The sequence below is a fragment of the Cottoperca gobio genome, chromosome 5 (genome assembly GCF_900634415.1).
Source record: "Cottoperca gobio chromosome 5, fCotGob3.1, whole genome shotgun sequence".
NCBI classification, from domain to species: Eukaryota; Metazoa; Chordata; class Actinopteri; order Perciformes; family Bovichtidae; genus Cottoperca; species Cottoperca gobio.
In genome coordinates this window covers 17,969,217-17,996,923 of record NC_041359.1, presented here as the reverse complement: position 1 = coordinate 17,996,923, position 27,707 = coordinate 17,969,217, and the positions used below count along the sequence as shown (strand labels likewise).

The 27,707-nt window shown below is 40.6% G+C and overlaps 2 protein-coding genes across 3 annotated transcripts in view; both read right to left on the bottom strand.

Moving 5' to 3' along the window:
- LOC115007858 (guanine nucleotide-binding protein G(i) subunit alpha-2) overlaps positions 1–18,315 on the bottom strand; it is a 53,194-nt gene extending 34,879 nt beyond the window's left edge. Inside the window, exon 1 of the mRNA XM_029430892.1 lies at positions 17,480–18,315. Within this exon, the coding sequence (XP_029286752.1) occupies positions 17,480–17,597 (118 nt within the window). The 5' untranslated portion in view covers positions 17,598–18,315. The remainder of the gene's footprint in view (positions 1–17,479) is intronic.
- Positions 18,316–19,538: 1,223 nt separating this feature from the next.
- LOC115008240 (sodium-coupled neutral amino acid transporter 3-like) overlaps positions 19,539–27,707 on the bottom strand; it is a 31,823-nt gene continuing 23,654 nt past the window's right edge. For both annotated transcript variants that reach the window (XM_029431698.1, XM_029431699.1), the window contains 9 exons: positions 27,548–27,630; positions 26,480–26,538; positions 25,949–26,095; positions 25,083–25,162; positions 24,530–24,630; positions 23,807–23,931; positions 23,551–23,695; positions 22,958–23,061; positions 19,539–22,429 (listed from right to left, as the gene is read on the bottom strand). In XM_029431698.1, coding sequence (XP_029287558.1) covers positions 22,325–22,429; positions 22,958–23,061; positions 23,551–23,695; positions 23,807–23,931; positions 24,530–24,630; positions 25,083–25,162; positions 25,949–26,095; positions 26,480–26,538; positions 27,548–27,630 — 949 coding nt within the window. In that variant the 3' untranslated portion in view covers positions 19,539–22,324. The remainder of the gene's footprint in view (positions 22,430–22,957; positions 23,062–23,550; positions 23,696–23,806; positions 23,932–24,529; positions 24,631–25,082; positions 25,163–25,948; positions 26,096–26,479; positions 26,539–27,547; positions 27,631–27,707) is intronic.

Below are 27,707 nucleotides of genomic sequence, written 5' to 3'. Positions count from 1 at the left end.
CTATAATTACCAATTGATACACAGATATTATCTATCAATGAGGAAATGCTGTCAGCTGAGGATGATTCCAAGCCCACTGTGCTTCCTGTGTAACAAAAAGACTACTGTACGTAGTACGTACTGTATGTACACATGTTTTTGAGTGTACTTCAGTTAAACAAGTTTGGAGTTAAGTGGGGGTTCAGATACCGTGCCTCCGAAACATTGTATTGCTGATCGATGATTCTTCACTGGCTTAACTGCAGCTGAAAGAATCCTTACATACTCAATCAATGGATATCTTCCTTTCATAATATATTAGTCTTAGAACATTTAATTGCATCTGTAAACAATGCTAAAGGAGAAACATCAGAGGCCATTAAAAAAAAAAGAAAAAAAGCTGCTGACCTGGTGGAATCCTTCGAGTAAAATATAAATGTAGATGTTTGCATATCCTGATATATGGAAGGACGAGTATGAGGGGGTACACTGCCAACTTACAGTTATGAAATGTTATGTTAAAATGTGTGTGATAAGATGAACTTCCACGATTGCAAAAAAACATTACTTATCTGTGAAACGGCAAGAGGGTGTGGGCGGTGAAAGGCCGTTTATTCTTCTGTATTAACATTTGTATTATTTGCATTTGTGTGTTTGTGCCACCTGGTGAAGATGGTCTTGAAAATGAAATCAAAGTTAGTCACAAAAAAACAGGGAAATAACTCTGTAAAACTCGAATTCTGTGTGATTTTTACAACAAATCGCACGATAATGCTCGACACAGCTTTCCCATGGTCATATTTCTTCTAATACAACATCCATCGCTGATGCAGTGCTGGTCTTCATGCAGGCAGGTATCTTAGTATGAAAACTGAAACATTGTTGCATGACAGTAGGAAGTTTCTTCGTCCAGTACACTCCTATCTGTCCTAATTGCTTTGTGTGTGTGTCTGTAAATGTGTGTCTACATGTGAATACAAAAAAAAGGGAGCAGCGAGGCACCATACAATCCAGTATAAATGTCAGCATAACCAGACTCGTCAACCAAACAGCTGAGTCATCCATCTCTCTGCTCCTTTAATTCTCCTCGTTTCATGGAAAAGGTCATGGTTTGATCCTCAGACTAGAGTCCCTACCCACCCTAATACTGCTCTACTATTACGATTAGCTCTTTTCTATCGCACAGTAACCTTCAGGAGCCTTCTGTGGCAAGAGCAACCTAAACACAGGTGTTTCCAGGTATAAGGATCAGAGTCCTGTGTGTCTTCTTTGCTATATAAGAATCTGTAAAAAAAAAAAAAAAAAAGGTCTTAGGAGGAAAGAAATGACTATGTGTGTTTCCGTAAGAAACCAGTCCGTTTCTCCCTATAGTGTCATAGCTGACAGTAAGACAAAACTGAAAAGTAGTCCAATCAGAATGAAGTATGAAATCAGAGGGAAGAGTGAGGCACCAATGGATTATTTGTTTTGGCTTTTGGCAGCAGGAGCACAGAGCAATAACTCGTAGTGCTTCTGTGGTCTGACCCTGCTCACTTCCTGCTTCACAGGAAACACGCTACATAGCCCCAGCCCTGCCCTTCCTGTTGCCTCTGCCTGTATTCATGCGCTCACACTCACACTCACACTCACACACACACACACACACACACACACACACACACACACACACACACACACACACACACACACACACACACACACACACACTTTGCTCTGGTTGAGGTCTGTCTCTTCCTCTCTTTAAAAGGTAACACCATCAACTCACCCAGGTAACCATCACGTGAACGTCCCGCTACACTGGATCATTTTATTCTGCGGGGTGTATAGTATCTGCACAATGAAGTTTAAACCTCTAAAAACTTAAAAAGAAAACATTGAAACTGAAGACTACAGCTCATAATAAGCACTGATCTGCCTTTGCGCTTCCAAGACTGCAAACCCAACCTACCTCGTCTTTGCTCCTGAACAAAAACACGAGATTGAGCCAAAGAAAACGCTGAGGATTTGGAAAACGTCAGGATTACACATGTGCCTGGGCTGAGTTGGGTGGTAATTGAGAAGTGACAATGTTAACAAAACTGTTCTCCTGTGGAGACGTAAAAAAGTTGTATTTAGGGTCCCCTAAAGAAGGGAGGCCCTTCCCCCCCATGCTGCTGCAGCCCAGCATCCTATATTTGTCTCAGTGCTTTATTTCCCCACAGTCTTTAATCAAACCTGAGTGGAAAGGGCGGACCATTGACATTTCTAAAGAATGGGGTATCCACTTTAACAGATTATGTAACAGTGTGTGACTGTGAGAAAACTGAGCCAAACAGAACCAAATCCTCATCTCTTGAATCTGACATTTCTTTGTGGATGCACAGAGAGTTGCAGGCCTACATGTGTGCAGTGTTTCACAGAGACATAAAAAAAAAAAGAAGAGAAAGAAAGCAGAAAAACAGGAAACCAACCTGCTTCAACTGGGAGCTTTTGTGGGCAGGATTGAGTCAACACATGGCCTTCTGCCTTTGGCACAGCCTGCTTTTAAAGGGCAGACTCAGAGAAGACTGTTCGAAAAGCAGACACAAAGAAAGTCTCTGAGTCACCGTCTATTACACAGCATGTTATACATAACATAGAATAGTGTTTACTGTTGAAAACATCCAGCCTCAGATCAATATAAAACAAAATCACAACAAACACCATAGGCTATTTCAGATATGCAGCCTATAGTATTAAACGTCTGGCTCTGCAGGCACTACAATTAAAGTGGCATGTGGGCACGACAAGCCGAGCTCCTCCTGCTCCATTTTCAAACTCATCTCAGTACAGCTGTCTGCTCTCTTAAACTTAACTGGCAGAGCTCAGCCACTGACTGACAGCGAAACATGCAGCACAGCAACTCAACACTCCAACACTTTGTTATCACCTCTGCTCTCCCCCTCATGCTCCTTCCTTCACAGTCCCGCCCGTCATTCCCCTTCATTTCTATTCATGTTCAGTTGAAAGAAACTTCAATTTGTGGCTTCCCTTCTCTTTTTCATCTATTTTTTTTTGTTGGTTAGCTCCACACACACACACACACACACACACACACACACACACCCTTTTTTCCACATTTATATAAAAGGGATCCTCTGTCAGTCTCTAGAGGCTCCCAAGAATAAAGATGCAGTTCTCAATCAGCACACGACTGGGGAAAGCTGAGCCACTCCAGAGCCGACCACCATCTCTCCGGCACGAACACACAATTGTCTGACGGCTCTTCAAACTCTTCCAGCTTGTTGTAATCTCACAATAAAAGAACAAAGATATTTGCATAAAAAAAAGTTATGCCCACCATCATTTACAGTGTGTTTGTACCACACACTGCTGTGGTGCAGACAGATAACAAAGAAAAAAGGTAAAACATCTCATTGGAAACGAAGCGAAATCAAGACAAAGTCTGGGAGGATTGATAACACTGCAAAGCCAGTCGTCACTGTAGGACTCCACGACCGAATCAGGAGGTACCACTGCCAGTGATTTCACCTTCTATGGAACAATGTAAGGTCCTGACCCAGAACTGAAACCTGACCATCAGCCATTTACAGTCTATCATTTGCTCTAATTTTACTATGCGAGTGGGTTGTTAAAATAAATGACACTGTATCAGCCAGCTGATAATGACTGTGTACAGCTTGAGGAACCTGTGGAACGATTGCTGTGCCCAATTTTACCACACACACACACACACCTGTTTGCTTTCCTGTAATACACAACATCAGGCATGATGTTCAGTTACTGAACTAGGTATACATGGCCATAATTTCAGCTCATAACATGTAGTATGCACATTTTTCTATTGCTTCTTTTTTGGCGATTGTTAAAATGTACCGTTATCCAGTTCAAACATCTTCCGAACCTCAACGCATATTGAACCCAGAAGGGAAAAATAAAGTTTACGTTTGCATTTAAATATAAACCTGACTGTTACAGAGTCATGGCTGTTTTGCATGGCTTCACTCCAGTGGAGCTACAGACATGTCCTCTCATTCTTGGTTTAACAGAAATAGTTAACAGTGACCCCCCCCCTCCCCCCGCCCCCCCGCCCCCCCCGCCCTTGGCCCCACCCTCTCTCTGTTCTCCTACTCAGTATTCCCTGGCTAAAAAGAGCCTCAGTGTGGGAGCGCACCAAACTGAGGCCCCACAGAAAACCACATAATTACAAATCACAATAAAGCCCTCAGTGATGTGTCGTTGCCAGAGGCTCAGCTGCACCCTGCTCCGCTCCAACTCGAGGCTTTTGCTTACAGCTACACGGCCGCCCCCCCTTCCTTCACTACTTTCTTTCAGTTTTCTAACCCATGCCCTCCTCAGCCCTCTCTCTTTCTCTTGTCCCTGCTGTAAATCTTACTCCCTCCGGTCCTCTTTGCCCATCTCTCTTTTTTTTGTTTATATCTGATGAAATTCACAACGGGGATCAATAAATCATCTTAGAAATACTCACGACCGCAGTACGAACCAGTATTGTTTCGATCAGTGCGGCGAACTGCGCTGTTGATCCGTTTAATTTTGTATATTGAGCGAGAAAATCTGCAATAATCCGTTTCCAATTGCTATAACTCCACCATGGTTACACACATAAGCTCACACAAAGAATACCAGGGAAATAAGCTTTATGGTATTATTGTACAGTACCAGCAACACTAACGGGGCATAAGTTTACTTTATGAAGGAGCTCTGAACAGAAACGTGCTTTTATTAGACAAGGATTCGTGCCTGAGCAATAAAAGCCTATTAGAGTCTAATGCAGAGCTAAAGCTCCAGCTCGCAGCAAACTAAACTAAGCCAATCATTAAACCGTATTCAAGAGTAAGGGTCAAATCTCTGTAGTGAATTAAAGTGTAATTATTGTTCAATCATGCCTACAGTGGTCCAATATTAAAGGTCAACTTAAAAGAGAATTAGTTGCTAAAACATGCTCGTTAATGTGAGAGGAAGGCAAAAGGCAGAGGAACCACTTGTCACACCGTGTCCCTGCTTCACTTATTGATGCGTCAGACTACACAAACTACACAATTAAATAGTTATTAATTAACCGCAACTGCAAATAAATATAGCGTCATGTTTGTTTCTGGAAGTGTTGCATGAATGTGGTGTTTTGGACTCGACTGTGATGGAATCTAACTTTGCACTCAGTTGAGTCCCCAGGGTAACTGAACTTACATCTGTAACTTAGGTTTAAGCCCCAGCATGGAAAAATACTGTAACAAAGTGAACAGTTTTAATGTCATTGTTGCGAACATGTAAGAAGTATTTGAAGGTTGTAGGTTATAGCAGGAGTCATTGACTGTTATTGCATGTTCTGCATGTATAATCTTCAAAGCAATTACAGTTATCAAATAAATGTAGTAAAGTAAAAAGTACGATTGTTACCTCAGAAATTCAATGGAAGTAAAAGGCAAAGTGAAGGTACTAGTATTGTTTTATGTACTCGACTTAAGTGAACAGACTTGGTTCCACCTCTAGGAGCGCTAAAAGTACAGACCAAACACAATCCTTCACAATAAACTCAGAGGAAGACTACGAGAGTTTCTTTGATTAGAAGCGCTTCAGTGAAATATTTCCACTTTCCCTCTCTCCTGTGTGCTGTCACTGTCCCAGTATCATTACCCAGCCACTCTAACTACTGCAGCTACAGCTCTCGCCCCAAACGCTCAAAGGTCAAAAATGGAAATAAAAAAGGGTCATAAAAAAAGGGAATTTGTTGAATGCTATCGTGATTTTTATGAGCATGTGCTTCAGGCCATACTTAGCTTCAGAGTTATCTCAGATATTTCTGATTAGTCAGCCATTGGGATTGTTTATGTTTGGAACAAGTGTCAAACACTTTGTGTTGATCATGTTCTCTGCAACATCAGGCACTCACCAAATGTAGGGCACACACACACACACACACTCACGGATATCTCGTTGGCTGTTATTATTTTCATTTTGTCAGAGCGTATGATTGCACCGACACAAGCATCAACACCAAAATGAAATCCCCTGTGTGTGGGAAGGAATTCTTAATAATGTGGATGAGACATTATATGCTCTACTTATTACTTTTCCTAACCTCCGGCTCCCTAACATTCGACAACTGCGCCAGGAATGGAAAGGCACACAGCTCCTCGAGCCATTGGCACAGTTGTGGCAATTTGAGTTATTTAAGTGGAAAGCGCTAAAGTAGTGTAATATAGTGAGTCAACATCAAAATAGAATTTTAAAAAGGAATGATGGAAAAGTGACGATTGAGGAACAGTTTGTAATTTTTTTTTTTTTTTTTAAAGGGATTTACAGACCAAAGCATATAATCGGGATTTTATATTCAAATTCTTAAGCTCCTGTGAAGATAGTACAGGGTGTGTAACATTATTGATTGATTTCATGGAAACCAACCCCGTTTCAAAGGGAGCAATGAACTAATTTCTCCTGGGAGTCTCCCACAGTTATGTTGTCTATTCCTACAAGTAATTGCTAATGTTTGAGCATTAGTTTGCAGCTGAACATGGAACAGAAAAATCACAGGGGAGCCAGGATGGTACTCAGCCTTAGGATGAACTTATTCTCCCCATCAGTGCAATGAGGAGCTTTCCTCGCCCCTATAAACACACACACACACACACACACACACACACAAGTGCAGTACATGTCCACATTACACAGGCCTGTACATATGCTTCTGTGACCATAACAGAAAAGCTGCAAGGTGAGCTGAGCTGTGGTTCTGGCCCCACACACACACACACACACACACACACACACACACCGGAGGACATAATCCCCGTCAGTGAGGGAGCCACTAAAACGCAGGCGCTGAGTCAGCGTTTTCACCCCATTTCCCTTGAAGATGAAAACTCAGGTGATAAAAGTTAAACGCCTCTCTTCTTAAACCCTCACCCTATCTTGCTTCAGACAAATTAAGCTATTAATGGCCATGTGTTGCGTATGTGGTAGTTCTGTTGCGGTAGACAGAAATGCTGTTGACGATATTTCTGACAGCAAACATCATACAAGAGCTCACATTAAAACTTCCCTTCACCATTTCATCAAAATGTGACTTTGGTGAAATCTCCTTATTTTATACACTGTATGTTATTTTAATACTGCACAACACATCAGAATGTATAAAAACAACCTGCTTTAAATATATACACCGGCAACTGTTCTATTTGTATATTGTCTCCACGTTCAGACTCTCTGTGGGGGAGGAGACGCAGCAGCATGCTTTCACATGCAAAACTAATAAATCACCTTTTTAATCACAGGAGGTACTTATACTGTCACAACTACGGAGAACATAATGTGTGAGGCTAAACTATTAAGTAGTAAATGGCTCTATTGTTGTCGTCTGAACTTTGTATTTTAATATGTGCTTTTGATTGTCAACCTGTCTACTCTACTAATCATATTTCCCTCCAGGGAACGTTTTTTTTTAACTGGTTTTAAGTTGAATACTAGTTTGTGCATCGTACTTGAGGGAATGTCAGCCTGCCTTTCACATGCCAAATTATACACCACACGATAACCCTCCATAGTGCACATGCACACACACATTACAAGTGGCACAACCCAGCGTGCATTGCCAAGGATTTTTCTTAAAGTTAAAGGGCTCGGTATGCTCTCTCTCTCTCTCACTCTCTCTCACTCTCTCTCTCTCTCTCTCTCTCTCTCACTCTCTCTCTCACTCTCTCTCTCACTCTCTCTCTCTCACTCTCTCTCTCTCACTCTCACACACACACAGCTTTAAGAGTTCTTTTTTTTTAATGGGGTGGAAAAGAAAACACACCAAAACATATTTATGGTTCTGCTACATTCTTTCCAAAACTCTTAGCTTGAGGGGTGTGTTCAGACAAATAACAATGGGGACCGAGTGTTATTATGTCTAAAAGATGAGTGATAACGGTCCCAAAGTATCACAGCCAACACTTTTATAAACTCCACTCATTGTGAGAAGACGCACCACGAGTATTACTGTATTATTACTGCTGTCATTCTCAGAGAAAAAGTGGAGAGGAAAAAAAAAAAAAGGTGACGGCTTTAATTGTTTTGCTAATTAGCACAGGGGGGGTGTTAGTGCAAAAAAGCTTCTTAAGGTCGTCATTGTTGTGTGTTAAATGAGTGTGACAAACAGTCTGAGGATCAGAACCAGACAACTGACACAGGATGGGTGTGCTGGTTTCCTCAACCAGCTGAACAAAAGACGCACATGTACTTCTCTTTTACATGCAGCCAGCTGAAAGAGGAAGTGACAGATGGGGGGGGTGACGGGCTGAAACAGGAAATGACATCAATTGCATCTGCAGCAGTTAACAAGTATGATCAAAAATGGTAAGAAAGAGAGGAGAGACAGAGATCTTAACATGACAGCAACTGCTTTGAGTGAGTCCAATCTATTTGACATGGGACTTGATGCTAACCTTAGTGTGTGTGTAAAGTACAACAAACATGATTAACTTATTATTTTTTATCTATAAAAGAAATCCAATGAAAGAGCTAAAGAGACGGTGGCTATGGTCTCGATTACTTCTCCATGTGTGCGTTCTTATTTGATAACCGTTAAATCGCAATGTACCCACGGGAGGATCCTAATTTGTAGAACAGCAGCGAGCTCTGATTGCTTTTGGAAGGTGAACACAGAGTTTTTAAAGTACCAAGTAATTTGTCACAATAAAATAGATTTCCTTCAAAAACCCAAGTGTAATTCTTTGCCATAAATTGATTTCACAGCACCGACTTTAGTCTTTTTGGTGCCATTAATAATGCTGAGGTCATTCAAGCTGTAGGTGTAACTTGAGAAATGAAAAGAGAAACATTTAGAGAGCACGGCAGGCTCCACAGTGCTAACAACTGCCTGCCTTAAAAGGCCACGGATGTGATGCAAGTGCTTGTAGGGGTATAACAATGCACTGCTTCTGATCAATATGTTCATTATAAAAGGCTATAATGTGACTTGAGTGATCCAGTGAATATGAAATATATATATATATATATATATATATATATATATATATATATATATATATATATATATATATATATATATATATATATATATATATATATATATATATATATATATATATATATATATATATATATATCAAAATTGTGAAGCTGAAAGTGTTGCACCTTTTCACAAACCCAAACTACACGGGCATGACAGCAGTTTGGTTTCGTCTCGGTGACCTAATAAAGGTCTACGGTTAAGTTTGTTTAGGGTGTCATCGCGATGTCAACTTTTCAGAGTTAGTTGAAAGAGAGTATCAGTAGAAACCTGCACTCTAAAATGTAACCATCATGTTTTCATGTGTTCATTCAATGCTACATTTTTAAATTCAACAAGCAATGTGTTGTATTTGAGCAGTATAGTGAACAGGCAGACCCGAGTCTATCCCAAGTAATATCTTTATATTCAGCAACATTATCGCATATTTTCCTCATATCGTGCAGCCCTAGTTCGATTGGGGAATACACACCCTGCTACAGAAAGCTCAGAGTGAAACCTTTTGGAAAGATGAAAGGTTTATGGAATATATTTGTCTAGTTGTCAGATAATGAAGAGGTGAAGACAGGACAGGCAATACTACTGCAATACAATCAACCTCTCAATCAAAGTCTTCACGGTGCAACTGTCTCAACATAAATCACCCTGAGCCCCCTGGGGAGGGGGAACATACCCTCACTCAGTGTGACATCTAAACTATGCTTCTCATCTATCACCTTCACATGAGCCCCTGCTGCTTAGTTATGTTAGGCACCTCACTTGAAACACTTTGTCCGTTCAGATGAACACCAACAGAAGCCAGATGCAGCCGAGTGTGACAGTTCACGCAAGGTTCCGGTGGTGAAACTAAATCTGATACTGGAAAAACTTTACAGAACTGAAGCAGGGCACGCTGCCGCTTCCTGTACCTCTGCGGGATCATCTGCTGACTGCTTCACTACATCACCATTTCACATCTGCGCAGCGACACTCGGTATGAAAAAAAAAAAGACCTGTTGATGGCATTGTTTTCAAGATAAAATCTCTGATGTAGCTCGCCCTCTCGTCAGAAACAGGTCTGCACCCCCCTTTCTGCATGTACGTTTGAGGAAAGAGAGAATCAAACCATGGCTGCACTGTGACCAAGCGCAGCAGTGATGTGTGTGGATGGAAGTGAAGCTCCCCTGCTGATCATACAGACATGCTCCATCTTCCACTTGGTTAAATATGAACTGCGGCCCACCCTCTGCTTCCATCCTTACTCATCATCTCATGAGCTTTTCTAGAATGTTGTCTGCAATTAAATTCATCCTCTCCTTCTTCTCTTTGCATCCTCACCCAAGTGCTGCACACTTCTCCAAGATTGTAAAATGTACTGAAGTGAACTGGAGCTATTTTTCTTGGCTGTCTAAGTGTACTTTAGCTGGTTTCAACATGTATACAAGCACAACACAGAGACAAGCACAAAGCTGAGAGTGCAGGCTGGCCCCCGGGTGAAAAGCCCAGGAGTACCAGACCTTCCAGTGCAGGAGAAATGACAGGATAACCCGATGCGGACGGAGGGGAAGTGAAGTGAGCTCATTTCCTATAATGGCAAGAAGAAAGAAAATGGACTGTGGGAGGGGAGAGAGGGGATAATGGTTTTTCTGTACGTGTGTTTAATGACATGGTGAGACAAAGAAAGACCCCACTCTCAGCCCCAAGCCCCCAGGGGCACTGGGAAATGTAAGCAAAATAAAGTGGGGAACTTTGACATATCTGGTGATAATATTGAGGGGGGGGGGGGGGGGGGGGGACATGAACTGGAGGAGTGGATTGTGTACACTAGCAAAATAAGCAGCACTACAGGGAGCACTGTATGGACTTTATATAATATTTGTTGATCAAGTTTAGGTTGAAACTGGAAAATAAAGTTGTTTTCTGGGGCTGGTGCAAATATATCAATATATATAGAGAGAAAGAAAGAGACTCACCGATGTGTATGAGCAGGTCGGTTGTGGTCAGGTCAAAAAAAAAATTTCTCCCTACCCCAAGTTGTATCTAGTGATGCAGATACATTGGGATTCATTCACCCAGGTTTTCATACCTCCACCGCTGACAGTTCTGCAACCATCTGACACAATGCAGGTTGTTTGTGGTGCTAACACAGTTGAAAGATAAGCTCATCAGCAGCATGTCTAACCACAAACAATGTCCCAGTTACTGGAGATTATCTACAGATCTCATCTCCACACGGCCTTTTGGTAGAAAAGGTTGACCAAAATAAACAGAATTAGGCCTATATGTGTGTTTTCTGGCCAAACAAATTGAGTATTGTCTCAGTACTTTGGGCAGCAAAAAGAAAATGCCAGTGTTCTGGGCTGGCTCTAGAAGTCTCAGTGGACAAGATCTGAAAAACTCAGCACCTTAAACCAAATTACATCTGCATGGCTTGATAACCTTGTGATTAACTGGGTGCTTTTTTGTAATTTGGGTGAACTGACCCTTATTGAAACTTATTTGTACATTCTGTTGTAGTTTGAGCCTATACCTTTCAGTCTCTCACTCAGAGAGCTTTGCATTTAGCAATAGTTCATGTGTCTGTGCATGGCTGTCTGCAGGCTGCAGTATCTACTTCCCCCTCCTACACACATTATCGGAGGCTAAGGGCGAGCACGGAGAATTGGGCTTGTGATCTGGTACCGTGTCATCTTCACACCCTGTGGTGATCAGAACCGAGGTGAATCCTAAGGGCTGCACTCAATAACCGTTACTGCCCACACACGCGCAGAAAAGGTCTTTCCTGGCTAAAATATTCAAACGGCAGGAAGAATCTAAGTATAAAGCGAATGTATGAGCTGTGTTTAGAGGTAAGGTTTAAGTTAGTGGTGGAGGATTTTCTAAACTATCACCATTTCCAGAGCAGAGAGGATAATGCAGCGTTGTCCCTGTGGACTCACACTGAGACACACAGTCTGCAGGAGCAGGCTTTATCTGAGGAGCTCTCCCTGTAATTGCAGGATATATTCTGCCCCTTCACATACACACTCGCAGATCTGCCATCCAGTGCGTCATACAGCTAATTGGGCAGCACTGTGGTGCAGACTGTTGAATAAACACGGTCAAGTCACCCAAAAAAACATAGGGCAGCAGATTAATTTGATAAATCTCATAGAATTGGCACATTTTTGCCAATGGTGCTCGTTGTAAATATCAGTTACAACGTAGCTGCTAAGTAGCTGATGAAATTTCCCGGGGAGCTGTGGAAGTGTGCTATGCTGCCAGCAGGCTCTGAAGACGTCGAGCTGTTTATACCTGTGGAACAGCACAGTCTCACTCGCTTTCTCCAGAGAAGCCCAGGTCTCTATAATCAGCCAACTGTAATTACTCTGATTTTAATAAGAGGGAGGAACTCCGTGTCTGTGCAGCACTGACCACATGGTCTGACCAGCAGTACAACATGTCACCTTGTGTTGTCATCACACACAACTGTCTACAGTAAATAGGTGACTGTGCTGGAGACTTAACGCAAGTGTTTTTACTGTGCTCCTTGATGTTTTTTGGACAAATACGGCCACCTCATTTAGAAAGGTTTAACTCCCGTTATGTTTCTGATCACAACCCTTTAAAGCTGGAGAGGAAATTAAGTAGGAATTGGGCCCGACAGGAGCAGCTTTTGTAGAGTTTTGAAGACCGGTCAAACACCTCTAATCACCAACAGGCAAAGTGATAACGATGGGATCGGATCAGAGAGAGGCCTGAGCTCCCTGCTTCTCTAACATACTACCACAGTAGCTATAGCTCAGGTTTCCCAGCTCAGCTCTGCTTAGATTGATGGCTTTCACAAACGGTAGCAGTGGCTGGGCTCGTCGATAGAGGCCCTCTCTTTCTGATCAATACGGTGTCTGCAGCGCTAAGCTTTGAGAAAGTTACCTAATCAAAGCGTTTAAGAGAAATTAAGTGAACCGTCTGTTCTGCTGGAACCCACAAGAGGAAACTGCCCGAAGATGTGCGACAGTGGTTACAACCTAATACAATTAGATGAGCTGAAATGTCACCCTGAAGTGTTCGGCTGTGGCCTTTCAATGCAACAAGGAAATAAAAGACAGTTCTCATAGATACAGACACCTCATGCTGCCGTTATGAACAGCATAGAGTAAAACTATAATAGATACCGTCAGCGGGTGTTTAAAACTGGGGGTTATGCCACAATTACATTGGAAAAGTTATTTCGATCTTTTGGGGATTGGTATGCCACTTGCTTTATGATTTTCACAGCCGGTATTTGTTAGTTTTCCAGCCAAGAAAACATTCAGCTCGCTTGGAACCTCAGCTGAGGTGGTACTAAATAAAAAAGGTACCATGTACTAAACACAGCTTCTGCTATTGGAAAGCAAAAAAAGAGCGAGTCGAGCGGAACATTTTTTGTTGGAGCTCACATCATCCTATGACTCCTTCAGTGTTCACTGGAAGTCCATTTCCCTACTTCCTGACCAAGCCTTTAGCAAAGTATGCAGATTAATGAGCGAGCATCCTCACGCACACTGCAGGGAGCAGACGGAAAAGAGGAAGAGAAAACGACTGGTTTCATATCATGTGTTCTTTCTTTTGTCTGTGGTAACTATTGAATGTTGCTTCGTGATAATGATCAGTGCTTTTATGTAAAAACAGTCAAGGAGACCGAATTATAACAAGCTTCTCTTTACATCCCCTCTCCACACACACACACACACAGCACATTTCCCATTCCGTTAACGTGGTTACCGACTTCATTTTAGGTTAACCATTTGATGCTTTGATCATGAATAATACCCGCTGCAGGCTCGACAGTATGTCAGCCTTACATTGTTACATGTGGCAGCCTCGCTGCAGTGACCACGAGGGGCTATGTAATGGAATCCAAGCCAATTCCACACTGAAGCAACAACCATGAACTGATTCTATAATGTGTACTGCAGTGCACGCCTTGTACATCATGTCATAAAAACAACACGACCACCGTCCTCGATGGAAATGAAAAACAGTGCTGCCATATCAGTTATTTTTTAAGACTTAAAATAGACCAAGTTGTTTTTCTTCTAAGAACATGATCAGCATTTTTTTCACTGCAGCCCAATCTTAATTTTCCTTCATTTATCAACTCTACCCTGTCAAGCTGACAGCTGTGGGGGGGGGGGAGGGAGTCTTCGCACATGTGCCGTGCGCTTCTTTAATGTGCACACATATCAAAGATGCTTTAGTACAATGTTTATGTATTTGTGTTGCAGGTAAATGCATCTTTCATGTATTCAGTATGCCAGCGTATTTACATAACAGCATCGCCTATCAAGCCTTGAGCCAATGTGTTTATTTTAGGGCTGTCAAGCGATTAAATAAATGTATCTAATTAATTACAAGCTTTGTGATAAATTAATCTAAATTAATCGCATATATCAATATTTACTGTGAGATGCAAATATTAAATTTCAAAATATTCAAATGGATTTGGAAGATGAGTGAATCAATGAGTAGCATTATAAACTTAAAGGTCAACATCTCTTTTATTTCCATACTATTTCTCCAATATCTTGTTTGCCACAATTATTTTAGACAACACAGACCAACAGTTTGACATAAAGTGCAATTTCAAATCTGGCATAACATCTTTCATTGGACAATAAACTATATATTTTATTGCGATTAATTAATCGAAATTAACGCGCTAATTCGACAGCCCTAGTTTATTTACAATTAACAGAAGTGTGTGTGTGTGTGTGTGTGTGTGTGTGTGTGAGAATGCAGAAATATTTCCTACTACTAGACTGCAGTTCTCACAGTTCAATCGAGGCACGCTGCCAAAAGGAACTTTATTTGTGTTGGGCTGAAGAAGAAAAAAAAGGATAGTAAGCCAAAAGGAGAGAGAAAATCAACTGAAGTGAGCAGAGAAATCTTTGTTGTGGATGGGAAGGAGGATTACATGTCAATCAAAGATGAGAATCAGCAGGGAAGCCTGTGAATGAGTGCTTCCTGTTAATGAAAGCTTAAGCCTCCACGGGTTCGCTGCTGCATTAACTAATGGCTTTCTCTGGGGACAACTAACAAGACAAAACAATATAACACAGGCTTCTTTTAGGTGAGGCATAATTAGAGAAAAGTAGTTACAATGGAAATTCCTAATTGCATTTCATGGAGGTGAAAAAAAAGTGTGAAGTGAACATGTCGATTAAGCCTTTCGTGGTTAGACTTCCGCTGCTTGTTAAAAAGGAAGGCAGTGACTCAGTTGATTAAAAAGAGAGATCCATCATTGTAGTAGAAATGAGGCATCCTTTAACCTTAACCCCCACACCTCACAGCAAGAGTCTCATGAGTTTGCTTTAAGAGGGATATTAGATTACAATTTAGGCTTTATTGGGCATAGAGGACATACTGCTCACTGGTGAGGCCAAGTAGGAGGCAGGGAGGCTTTTCTCAGCTGTTCCAACAGATTCCATGGCAGCAGATGGGAGCGCTGAAAAGCGTACCTGGAGGCGTGATGTAGCACCTCTGGAAGGATGTCACACCTCCATCACACTCAATAGATAGATACATCTTCCAAGAGAGAATAATGCAATTAAACTGAAACACTATTTGACTTAAGTCCACTAGCAGCATAGTGTGAAAAGAAAAACCCGACACTGTAACGGCACACGCAATCATCTGTCAGAATTACATTTTGAAGGTATTATTAATGCAGCTGCATTTACCCTTCAGATAGCTGGACTTTAAATTTCACTTTTCAGAGACCAGAAATTCTACACCACCGCTTGACGAGACACGTTTTTTTCAAAATGCACAAGTGAAGGGAAAAGGTTACTCGCATGACCCGAGAGTCTTTACGCACAAATTCATGAACCCTCGGTTCAGATTCAGACCGCTCCTATAATTCCTCTCAACCCTCACACACTGCGCTGAATGGTAATTACTGATATTAAACCTGCTGTACAGAGCAGAGTATGTAATTAGCCTTCTAACCAGGGGCACAACTTAATAACCAGCCGTCTCTTCAAAGACCCAGGAGAGAAAAACAGTTTGTGTTCACCATCAACTTAGGAAGAATTTTCGGTTTCTGTCAGGAAAGAGGATGACAAGTCAATTTTGTGTGACCGCCAATCTGTTACAAAGATTTAAACAAGCTATAGAAAGGAAAGAAAGTATGTATGAGAGTGGTGCCGAACGAGAATAATAAAAAGGCTATTTCAAGTATGAATAAAGTTGCCTCAGATCTCTCGACTCGCAGGATCAATATCAACCTGAGCATATGTTCTGCGAGGTGTTTTCAATAAAATCACGGTCTATTCTAACAAAGTGACTCACTCAAAATTGCATCGATTCCCTTGAGGCAATAACGGGAGTAACTTCTGGAGTGTGAATCAATGAGCACAAGATGAAACACATCATTGATGCAGGAATTTACTGATTTCCAATTTTAAATCATACAAATTATTGTTTAAGCAGCTAATGAGACTTGCTACTTCCCTCCTTCTTTCTGCATGTCTGAGCTGCATATCAAGTAAGGTTTGAAGTGAAATATATATTTTTTTTATTTACTATAATGAAAAGCAATTATTTTGGCCAGGATAATCGTGACTTTAAATTTTCAGATCGTCTCATGCCATGTAGGCCCATCAAAAATGGATAAGCATGTGGGAAGTAAAACAAGATGCCAGTATGGTTTTGTCTACAAAGTCCATTAAAACCAATGTGTCCAGTAAGCTGCACATCAAAGGAACTAGGGAGACATTTAAAAGCACAGTACTTTCAATCAGTTGTTTGTGTGTGTGTGTGTGTGTGTGTGTGTGTGTGTGTGTGTGTGTGTGTGTGTGTGTGTGTGTGTGTGTGTGTGTGTGTGTGAGAGAGAGAGAGAACAAGCCAGTCCTGGGAACAGTCAGGGCTGTTCACCCTCTGTCCAAACAGCAGCAGCCCACTCATTATCAACCAGACCTTGCCATGTCTGACCCCTCATTTCAGTCCTGCTGGGAGGAAACCACTGCAAACATAAGACTGCCTATTTTGACTGTGCTGTCAAAAGAAATCTGACGCTCTGCTCTGATCTCTCACTCAACATCCAGTGTTTAACATTTAACACAATCCTTTGCTGGACACGTGCTCCAGAGTGCCGTTTCAACATTCTCAATAAAGTCCATATAAAGCCTAGAATGAAGGCAAAGTGCGACATGCTACTTTTTTCAATAACATATGAACTTGGACATTGGTTAAGTTCACAGGACTACACATTACTGCTCAACAACTCAAAGGGTTCTGCTGTGGCTATAAAAACACTTCAATTGTGTCAATGATATGAATGAAGGCCACATTTGATTTTGTAGGGAATTTTATTTCTATTAATAGCATTAGCTAAAAATGTGTCTTACTCATAGGCTCTTTGTCTGTTGTGCTCCTGTGTCATATTTTGTACAAATGGTCAAGTGTGTTTCATGCTGTTGCACAATTCGTCTGGGACCATTAATGTGGTACTTTTGCAAGCCAGTTTCAGTGTTGTGACATATTACTCACCGAGCAGCAGCAGTTTCACTTCTCTCGCCGCCTTCTCTCCATCTTCTCTGAGGTTTTTATCAATCATTTTGGACCTCTCGGCCGCGGCTTTATCTTCCTGACTAACCGTACAACCCATGGTTCCTAGTGCGCGCTTCAGGACTGCTGCTTAGTGGGGGAAATATCACCTGGGAAAAAAAAATATCGGCTGAGTCCGAAAATCCCTTATTTAAAAAAACAAGGGGTGAAGTTGAGTCAGGCGACTTCCCTTTTTTGGTGAGAGGCAACAAACGTGACGGAGTCCGTTCATCCACGAGAGGGGACGACAATCATAGATGTCCTTCTGCGATGTGAACTTGGATTTCTAACGTATGAAATTCCCAAACACCCGTTGGTTGCTAAGTCAGTTGGCCAGCATTGGGGGGTTTCTTATGAGAGTGGAGAAGTTGTCCGGCGGCCGAAAAAAAAGCTTGAGCAACTTTTTGCGGACTGTTGACTTTTAGCTAATTCGGTAGTTCCTAGAGGAGACCATCAGAGCAGGTTAAAACACACGAGAACGGGCAACGAAGTTCAGCAAAAAGTATTCCAGCTGTTTAAAAACCAAGCACACGGATTCCTGCTGCCAGTGAGGCTACCGCACACACACTAACCACTTTTCAGAGGGTATTTATCTTTGCTGCTTTATATCTTTGTTTGTTTTAATCCCTATTGCCGTTAAGCATTCTTTCCCCGCGTTGAGATTTATCACGTTTGAAGCCACACCCGTAGCCGCCGTGTAGTTCCCCTCCGTCCGACAAACAGCGAGACAGCGCCGTCACCTCCCAACTCAGCTGCAGCAGGGACAACCTTCATCAGAAGAAGAAGAAGAACGCCCACTCCGAGTGCTTCATGGGAAATGTAGTCAAAGGGGGCGGGCTACTGTTTTCTTCTAAAGCCGTCGGAAATAGCCTTCATATGAATGACTGCCTTAAGTGGCAACATTAGGGGTTTATGTGCGTCCATGAGTGACGAGAGAAGAGATTAGACGTGTTTCTGTTTGCTTATTTTTTTAATAGCCTACGTTTTTGGCTAATAGCCATTAACCAGTAGCCTACGTGCTTTATATGCACCCCTTTCACAACCTAGGCTACTGATAAAATACAACAGTGGGAGAAGTATTCAGATTGTTTACTTGGCTAAAAGTAGAAAAATTACTCCATAAAGGAGTAAAGTTACTGCATTCAAAAGTGTTCTTAACTAGAAGTAGCTACAAAAGTATTATAAAAGGAAAAGTGCTTACTAATGTCCCCTCTCAAAATGTTGTATTAATGTAGGTATTTAATTGGATTACTATTACTAATGCAATGTACGCATCATTTTAATGTTGTAGGAGCTGGTTGAGGGATAGAGCCATTTAACTACTTTATATTGCCTACTGTTAGGTCGTTGAAACTATAACAATGCTTCATATTTCATAAAATGCTATGTTTTATCTTAATGTTTAATCTTAAAAATGATCTTAACCTTCAATGTCATCTTTAAGTATAGCGGTCGAATAAATTTGGTCACGTAAAAAATACAATATTTGCCTATTATGAACTAGATGATGAAAAGTTTAAGAAGATGCTCTATAATAAAACCTATGATAAAACTCCAATATTGTTACATTGCATGATGGTCATAACTCCTAAAATAGGCCTACCACAGCACTACAGTGTCCCCTAGTGGACTGGCTCGTAACTCTCAAGAAAACAACTCCCTTTTCTTTCACTATATACTAAATATTACTTTCAAATATTATATGAATAAAATAAATGATATCTTTTTATTACAGAAAAATATTAACTTAAAAGTTAAGTTTATGGTTTACACAGCCGCAGTGGTGCATTTAAAGCTGTTATCATTCTGCTTATTCACTCACATAATCTACGCAATAAATTGCAATAGACTGAAGGATGCATTATAAATTCGAGGTCATATAATTTTAGCATTTTAATCAAATCAAAATGCTAAAATTTGCAAGTGTTTCACTTCGGAATGATAATGTCGGAAGAGGGACTGAAGTACTGTCAAAATTACAGATTTGAGATCAAAGTTTTGTTACCTCATTATCTTTATTGCAACATTGTTTACAGTACAACAACTGCCAGCAACATATTAAAATATATAGAGATACAAGAAAATCGACATGAATTGAAGGACAAAAAGATTTAAAAGCACTTTTAAAATGATTACATTTATATTTTTAATTGGGCTAAAACTTTAATTTGCTATTTACATTGTACAAACTAGATATGCATATAGAATATAAAGGGTATACATTTATATACATTATTTATAAATGCTGGCCAATGTCAATATTTAATATGTTACTATTCAATCATACAATAAATCACACAAAGAGGGAGACTAACAACATTGAGATCTAAATAGAGGTCCTCAGAGATCATCCCCTTACTGTGCTGCCCTTTTGCGTGTTGTGATGTTTAGAAGTGTTTTTATGTGCGAGTCATAGGAAAACTCACTAAGGTCAAACTAGGAACAGGAAGTCGGGGATAAATATAACCATTGCATTGGTTAAACAACACCAAACACTACTTTATGCCCCAGTGGCTGATTCTCATGATTCCCTCTGCGTACAGATACATAAAGACAACCAAATATCGAGATACAATGGGGGGGAAAAGGGATTAAAAGAGGTTTTTTGTGTAACAAATTGACTGGACAATACTCACTTACCCATACATCACTCACTGTAGTCCGGTGTAACAGAGTTTATCATTAAAAATATATTGTAAAGTAGGCAAGTACACCAGCTCACTAACAACTCCGAGTTAGTAGGTTACCGTCTGCCAAGAAGCAGCAAGGAAGTCAGAAACGACCCAAACTATACCACTGATTATACGCAACTGACTACAAATGACAATTATGAGAATAAAAAGAACATAAAATCAATCATTAGCAGGTTTTGCATTTCATCACTGGTCAGATTAACCGAATAAACATTAAACATGAAGTTTAAAACAACAGTTAATCTATCAATGGCAGGAGACGAACACTTGAATTATACTTCTGATCAGAGTATAGGTCCAGGTTTAACAACACTAATGCATATAGATACTATAGTTCAATTACAGTGGACCCATGTTTTATTTTTTTAAACAACACGGACACTTAAAAACCTCCAACAGTACATCCAATTCATTAGTTGTTTTATCTACAGAACGGACCAGAGGAGGAAGCTCATGATCGCAGGGGCTTACAAGAGAACTAACCTTAACGTTATTTCAAGTAATGTTTGAGAAGACATCCATATTATACCATCGATACGTTACATTTTCTTGTAATCTACATTAGATTGATTACTTCACCAAATATTTTGTTATACAAAAGGTACATGCCCTTAAATCACATCTATCGAATATGTGAATTTCTCATAAATCATTTTCTTGTGTTTCAATTTATTAATGGCTAAAAGAAGTTGTGCTTATCAAACAGAAAGTGCTCCTGCTAACCAACAACTAGTCAAGATTGTTAAAGAGAAGTTATTCCATTTCTGTTAGGGATCAAGTTTGTGCTAGACACAGAAATATTTAGTCACCAAACTGTTACTAACCACTTCATGAAGTGACTTTGCTGAAGTGACCCTGTTGTTGTTTTGTTGTTTTGGTTATCTCTGATTACTTCCAGTAAATGTTCAGAAACAACACCTCACCCAGGTAAAACTCGTCCCTGCTCGATCATTAAGAACACTGAGCCGTAACTTTCTTCTTTTTCATTTCATTTATCACTTGAACAATCCAACTGATGAAGTCTCCAGTGTCATCGATCACGTCACATACACAGTAATACTGGAGGGAAACTCTGTGTACAATACAGGCATTGTTTAATGTAATGATATAGTCAGCCAAGAACCATTTAACAACGCTCATAACCTGAAACCTGCCTCTCACCTGAGGATCATGTCATCAGTCTATACTGCATCTTTTGAGGTTTTCATCAAGTAGTGATTCATAATAAAAAATATACATCTAGATCATATTGTGTAGGAATGTTTTGATAAATGTGCTCACAACACCATACCACATATGTTCTGTTGTCTTTCACCCTGCTCTGTCAGAGGTGGGAATGTGAACACCTCCAAACCTTAAAATAACAATAATAGCAGCTCAACCAAGGGGAGTAAGAGCTAAAGGCTGCACACTTTAAAGAAACAGTTCAACATTTTCCAGTCTTTATGCTAAGCTAACCAGCTGATTGGTATCAATCTCCTCTGCAACAACGTGGGTTAGCGTATTTCCAGAAAATGTTTAACTGAGTGGCAAATATGTAGTTATTCAAATAACTTAATAATAATAAACATCATGTCTATCATTCAATAGATTTTTGTCCTTCATCAGGTAAAATTGAGGTGCCACAGATTGTGTATTATAGTCTAAGTAGCAGTGTTCAGATCATGTTAGGGAGACGACAGGGTAGGCCAGGGGCAGCAGATGCTCACAACCAACACAGGGACAGGCATATAAAGACAGCAGCTTTCTATATTGTTACGTCTATATTCTTTTTTACATCCATCTCACAAGGCACAGCCTCCAAATGTCAACAACCTATTATCAACTTTCCAGGAAAGTCTACTGGCCTGGAACTGCAGTCACTGTTTGGCAGGATGTACAGTGCAGTGTAATGTCATTAGAGCGATAGCTTTTGTGGAGAAATTGAGAGCCATCCTGAACTCTAGACTCCTTCTCTGTGGCCAATATTCTCTGATGGAAACAATAGGGCATCTTCAACGTCAAACATCATTCAAAGTAAAAACTGTAACATTACAACACAGATCTAAAATCAACAATATAAAACCTGAAAGAAAATAAAAGTGGAAGGTGGTGCCTAGTGACCACTGACGGCTTTGCTGCTGCCCGATGTCCAATCAATGATGATAAAGCTCAAGCTCATTATCATAAACAGGACGCCTATCCCAGCAAAACAGGCGGCCTGGAAGAGAGGAGGTGTGATCGAGTTAAAGACAGTGACAATATAACAGAGATCATTTTAAGGACACTAACTGGATGCATCCTCTTCAGTTACAGTCACTTCCATAGTAAATCTAAATGGCTTCAACCAGACACATGTTTCAATGTTACTTTACCTATGTAGGTTGATACAGCCTCATATATGTTTGAATACACACTATGTAAATATCACCAATCTAAGCATGTTGTACGGTGTATATACTGGTGTATCTACATTATGTAAATAAATTGCACTATTACTGTTTTAAACTGTGTATGTACATTGAGAGAAACAGAAAACTGTTAACTTCCTTGTATGTGAACAAATACTTGTCCAATAAAGCTGATTCTGATCTGTTCAGCGTTTTGTTCCTTATCTTTGTTCACATGCACCGCAGAGCATCTTACACGGATCATCTACTGACACATCAGCTTTCTATAACCTCACCTGACCTAAAATGAATGTAACTAAACTGAACTTAATTTGCTGTTATTCTCATGAGATGCTCACCAGGATTTTGGGGAACGAGCGCATTGGCTCCTCTTCTTTGGGTACAATACGAATGTAGAAGACAGCAGGGAATATGAAGATGAGACAAGGGGCAGATGTGGCACCTGGAAAGCAGACAAGCACACAATCACACTCATCCTCCATGAATTCTCATTAACAACATTAACAAATGAGGCTGCAGCGGCACATGGGAGCTTGTCATTGTAGTCAGTTGCCGTTAACATTTGCTCTGCTTGTTTCTATGATAACTTAAGATCCAGACGTCCAATGACTAAAAAAAAAAGGGGGGGGGGGGGGGGTGACGCCATTACGACCAAATACAAAGACTGTTACCTTGATTAAAAATACAGATTTCTCTGGGTTTGAAAATCGTTGGAAACATTTGGGATAACGCAAGAACACAACATAACGTAGGTTTTGATTCAGTTTTGGGATATTTGAATGTGGAAATGTTACCGATTCTACCTTTATAGAGATCTTCGAAGCTACTCAGGATGTGTCGGGGGGCACCCTCTACTAGTAACTGGGTCTGTTTAAATGTTGGTGCTTTTATGCATCAAAACCAGCCTTGTCCCAGGGTTGGTCTAACCTACCAATGACCCCAAAGATGCCCAGGATGTTGGGGGCAAAGATGACCAGCAAGTTGATGAAAGTGAGCAGAACGAAGGCAATGCCGATGTGACGGGGCCAGTTAAAGGTCTTGTTGGGAAACACCATCTGCTGGATCGCTCTCCGTACCTGATTATAACCAAAACAAAGCAATGTTCTGTTGTCACTGCATGAAGATAATAACTCCTGTATGATTTGCCAGAAGTGAGTGTAAACTTCAGATGCTAAAGATGTACTTACAGGAAAGAGCACAATGGGTACAGTGAGTGTGACAGCGGTGAGCACAGCCACACGCACGCACAAAATCAAATTGTCATACGGGTCAATACGGCTGTAGGTGTGAAGCAGCTCTGCTTCCACTTCACCTGAAAGAGATTCAAAAAGAGGAAAATAGAGTAGGTCCAAGAATGATGAAGGAAGAATACTCAAACCAGCTGGCAAAACATAATTCGTACTGATAATAATAATAATAATAATAATAATAATAATAATGATAATAATAATAATGATAATAATAATAATAATAATAATAATAAAATATCTAATTATAGTATAAGTAAAATATTAATATGTGTGTATTATAACAAATAGCAAAGAGAATAATGCAGACATCATACTTGATTAACATCCTACATATAAGTAAAAATCACGTTGTAAAATGCTATTATATTTAATAAAACCTTCATAAATAATGAAGCCTGTTCAGTGCTGTAGATGACAGTAGCAGAATGAATCTACAACATCTGAAATATGACCACTAGAGGGAGCAGATGCATCATGATGCTACAGGATTGCTGTCCTACTATGACAAAGGGATTCAGACTTCATAATGTGCTGATAACCTTGTAACCTAATATGAAAACAATTAACATGAATGAATTAAAAAAGCAAAATAAGCCAGTGTATTACATAGAAAGAGACAGAGACAGAATATTCTGCAGTGGGAGGAGGACCAGGCCTCACCATAGAAAGTTAGGTATCCAAAAAGGGCAGCCAAGAAGTACATGCCGTACATTACTGCAATGGAGATGTTGGCCACATGCTGCATCTTTTTCTTGGTGGGACTGAAATCAGAAGATATTGCTATGTGATGTCACACACACACACAAACATAAACAGACACACACATAACATCAGGGCATACACTGTCAAATTACTGTATATGCCCATATATATATATATATATAAAGCCATGTAGCCCAGTTACTATAAATTACCATCTTCAGCTGCAGGGCTACTTTAGTTGTAGGGGAAGTTATTTAAAGATTCAATAACATATCCCAATTAATCTTAGGAAAACAAGCAACAGTGGTTCAAAGCAGAATGATCATTTTAAACTAACAACATGCTTACATCATACAAGCAGTGCCAACGCATTTCAAAATAAAGTGAAAGCAGTGCATGTGACTAGGATATGATCAGCAAAGCACAAATCAGAAACAGTGGCTCTCCTCTTTGTTATGAAACTGATTTATTGTCCAGAAGTTAGCAGGGGTTTTCCATCATGAGAACATACTTGCGCAGCTCTGTGTAGATGGGCAGGACCTCGGGGTGGCACACAAAGGCGAACGCCAGGATGGGGATGGTGTAGGCCGTCTGAAAATTAACCCAACAGGTCACAATAGATACAGCAGCGCCATCCCAGACGTCTTACTACCAAACCTCGCGCTTTACGGCCCATTACTCCCTCAGACACATCACAGAGAGCTAATTGTTTCCCTGTGATTAACTTGGGCCTGGCTGCGGACCAGCTTTAGCCTATTTAAGAATGCCTCACTTGTAAGCTGCTAAAGAGCTGGGATTGGTCTCACTAGCCCGGGTTAGCAAAGCCTCATATATCTTTTATCTTTAAGTATTTGCTAATGCTCTGAAAAGTATATATATATATTTTTTAAATACAAGTACCAATGTAATGTTACAATAAAACAAATGGAGGCATCTAGCTGTAATTACGAGTCCTCTCCTGTTGTGAAGGTATGTACTGTGTGTAAAGAAATAGAGGTGCTTAGAGAAATGTCAAGTCTTTCCCATTTCATTCATCACCCATCTCTTTGGCCCACAAAGGTCAAACTTGATGATCTCACTGTAAGCAACAGAATGCCAAAGCAATTTTTATCCCACTGTTGACAGGAGCAGACAGCTCAGGTGTCACTGTCCATCTTTGAGCCTTGCATTAATCACAGACTAGTGTCCGTCATTAACAGCTTGATAAATGTCCTGCTCTCCTCTTGAGTGAGAGTGCTTCAAACAAAGTGTGATTTCCATGCTTGCATTGTGAACCGTCACTGGCAACATGCTGAAGATGACTATGACATAAGTTGGTGGCTGTCAGTGGCCATGGCAGTGGAGGTGGATTTGCAGTTTGACGTGCGTAAAACCTACTTGTGAGTTGAGGTTGGCCATTTTGGGAATACAGGCAGGATCAGGATCCCCACCAGGATCCATGGCACTGACATTCAGCGCACCGGCAGTGCTATTGAATACAAAGTCCACAAATGGACACGGGGTATTGAACTTCTTGTAGATGACCTGTGCAGTGCAGAGGAGAGGCGTTAAGTAGAGACAAAGGCTTTGAGACACAGTTAGCATACAGACGGCGGAAAATATGGCACTGAGAAAGAGAGAGAGAAGTAGAGAGAGAGTGATGCATGGATTACAGCTCGCACAGCCAAAACTAGGTCAGAGAACCAACACTGCCTGGAACCGCAGCGTGCAAACATTAGTTCATGGCAATGAGTAGAGAGAGTAGGGAATACTAAAGAGATGGTGGGATGGTGACGAAGAAACCATGTTACAGACAGATCTCATTACATCTGAATATGATGCCTTGATATTTCTGCCAACAGACAAGAAACTAGAAGCAAGACATAATGACTAGTTTAAAGTAGGTATACCAAGAGTCAGAGGACGTACCGAAATGAGGAAGAAAACCATGCAGGTCAGGGAGAAACCACTGGTGTATCCCAGGTATCCTAAAACACAAACGCTTCATTAGCATGTCTCTTATCTGGGATTACATGGCCATGCTTATTCTGAAATATATTACACTTAGGCTAAAATGTAGGCTTAACTTTAATAACTAGTAACTAGTGAGGTTGATTTTCCTGTTGAACTGGATCTTTCTCTGTATGTTCTTCAAGCCCTGTGGTGAACTAGAATGATTTAATGTGCCGGGAGTCGGAGCTCATTACTGGACTCTAACTGCACCGACTGGCTCTGTTGTCCTTGATGTCTCGGCAGGAGACAGACTTCTTACAAGAGGTCAGCCAATACGCCTCCTCTTTTCTTTTACTTCCAAACTGGCTCTCCCTGCTTTTCTTCTCCATTCCATCTGTTTCGTTTCATGTACTCGCTCATGTGAAGAGTGTGATGCAGAGAGCCCACATGACACTCGACCAACCTTGCGAAAACACATTGGATTTGTGTGTGTCACAAGCAGTAAAAACTAAAACATGTGTGGGTCTAAAACCTTTGCAAACCCCCCTGAGAATATCTAACTAATGGCATCAGTTCAAATTTAGGACTAGAAGGCCATCAAGGCTTAAAGGGTAGTTAATTAAGGACATTATTCAAGCACAAGACCAAAGTTGAAGCCTTGATGCTGACAAACATCCTGTTGTATGAAGTGTCAATGAGCAAGTCACTGCAGAAAATCCAATGAGCCTCTTTTTCTGCCTCTAGCGCTTCAGGATGTTGGGAAATAAGTTGGCAAGCAGTAAAAAGTGAAGGATTTCCCCACAGAGGTCAGTGATGTAGCACATTTTCTAAACAATATTCAGGGCTTCATTCCTATATTTTCAAACAGGAGGGTTTTTCACAATATCATACTTTCAATAGTAGTTCAGCATTTAACATTATCTCATAATTGTCAGCGGCCGCTGTTCAGCGAATTACATAAAAGTAACACAACACAGAATTTAAAAGGAAGCCCAGACTGAAAGACTAATGAGATGTAAGAAATATGTGATATTACACACTTACCTAGCTGTTTCATGAAAGCCAGTGGTAATATTACTGCCACAGACACGATCATCACGAGGTAGTTCCCGTTCATGTACCATTCACTGCAAAAAGAAAGAAAGACATTAAAGAATTAAATGTATCGATTTGGAATTACGCGACTCAAACACTCCTCTCAATC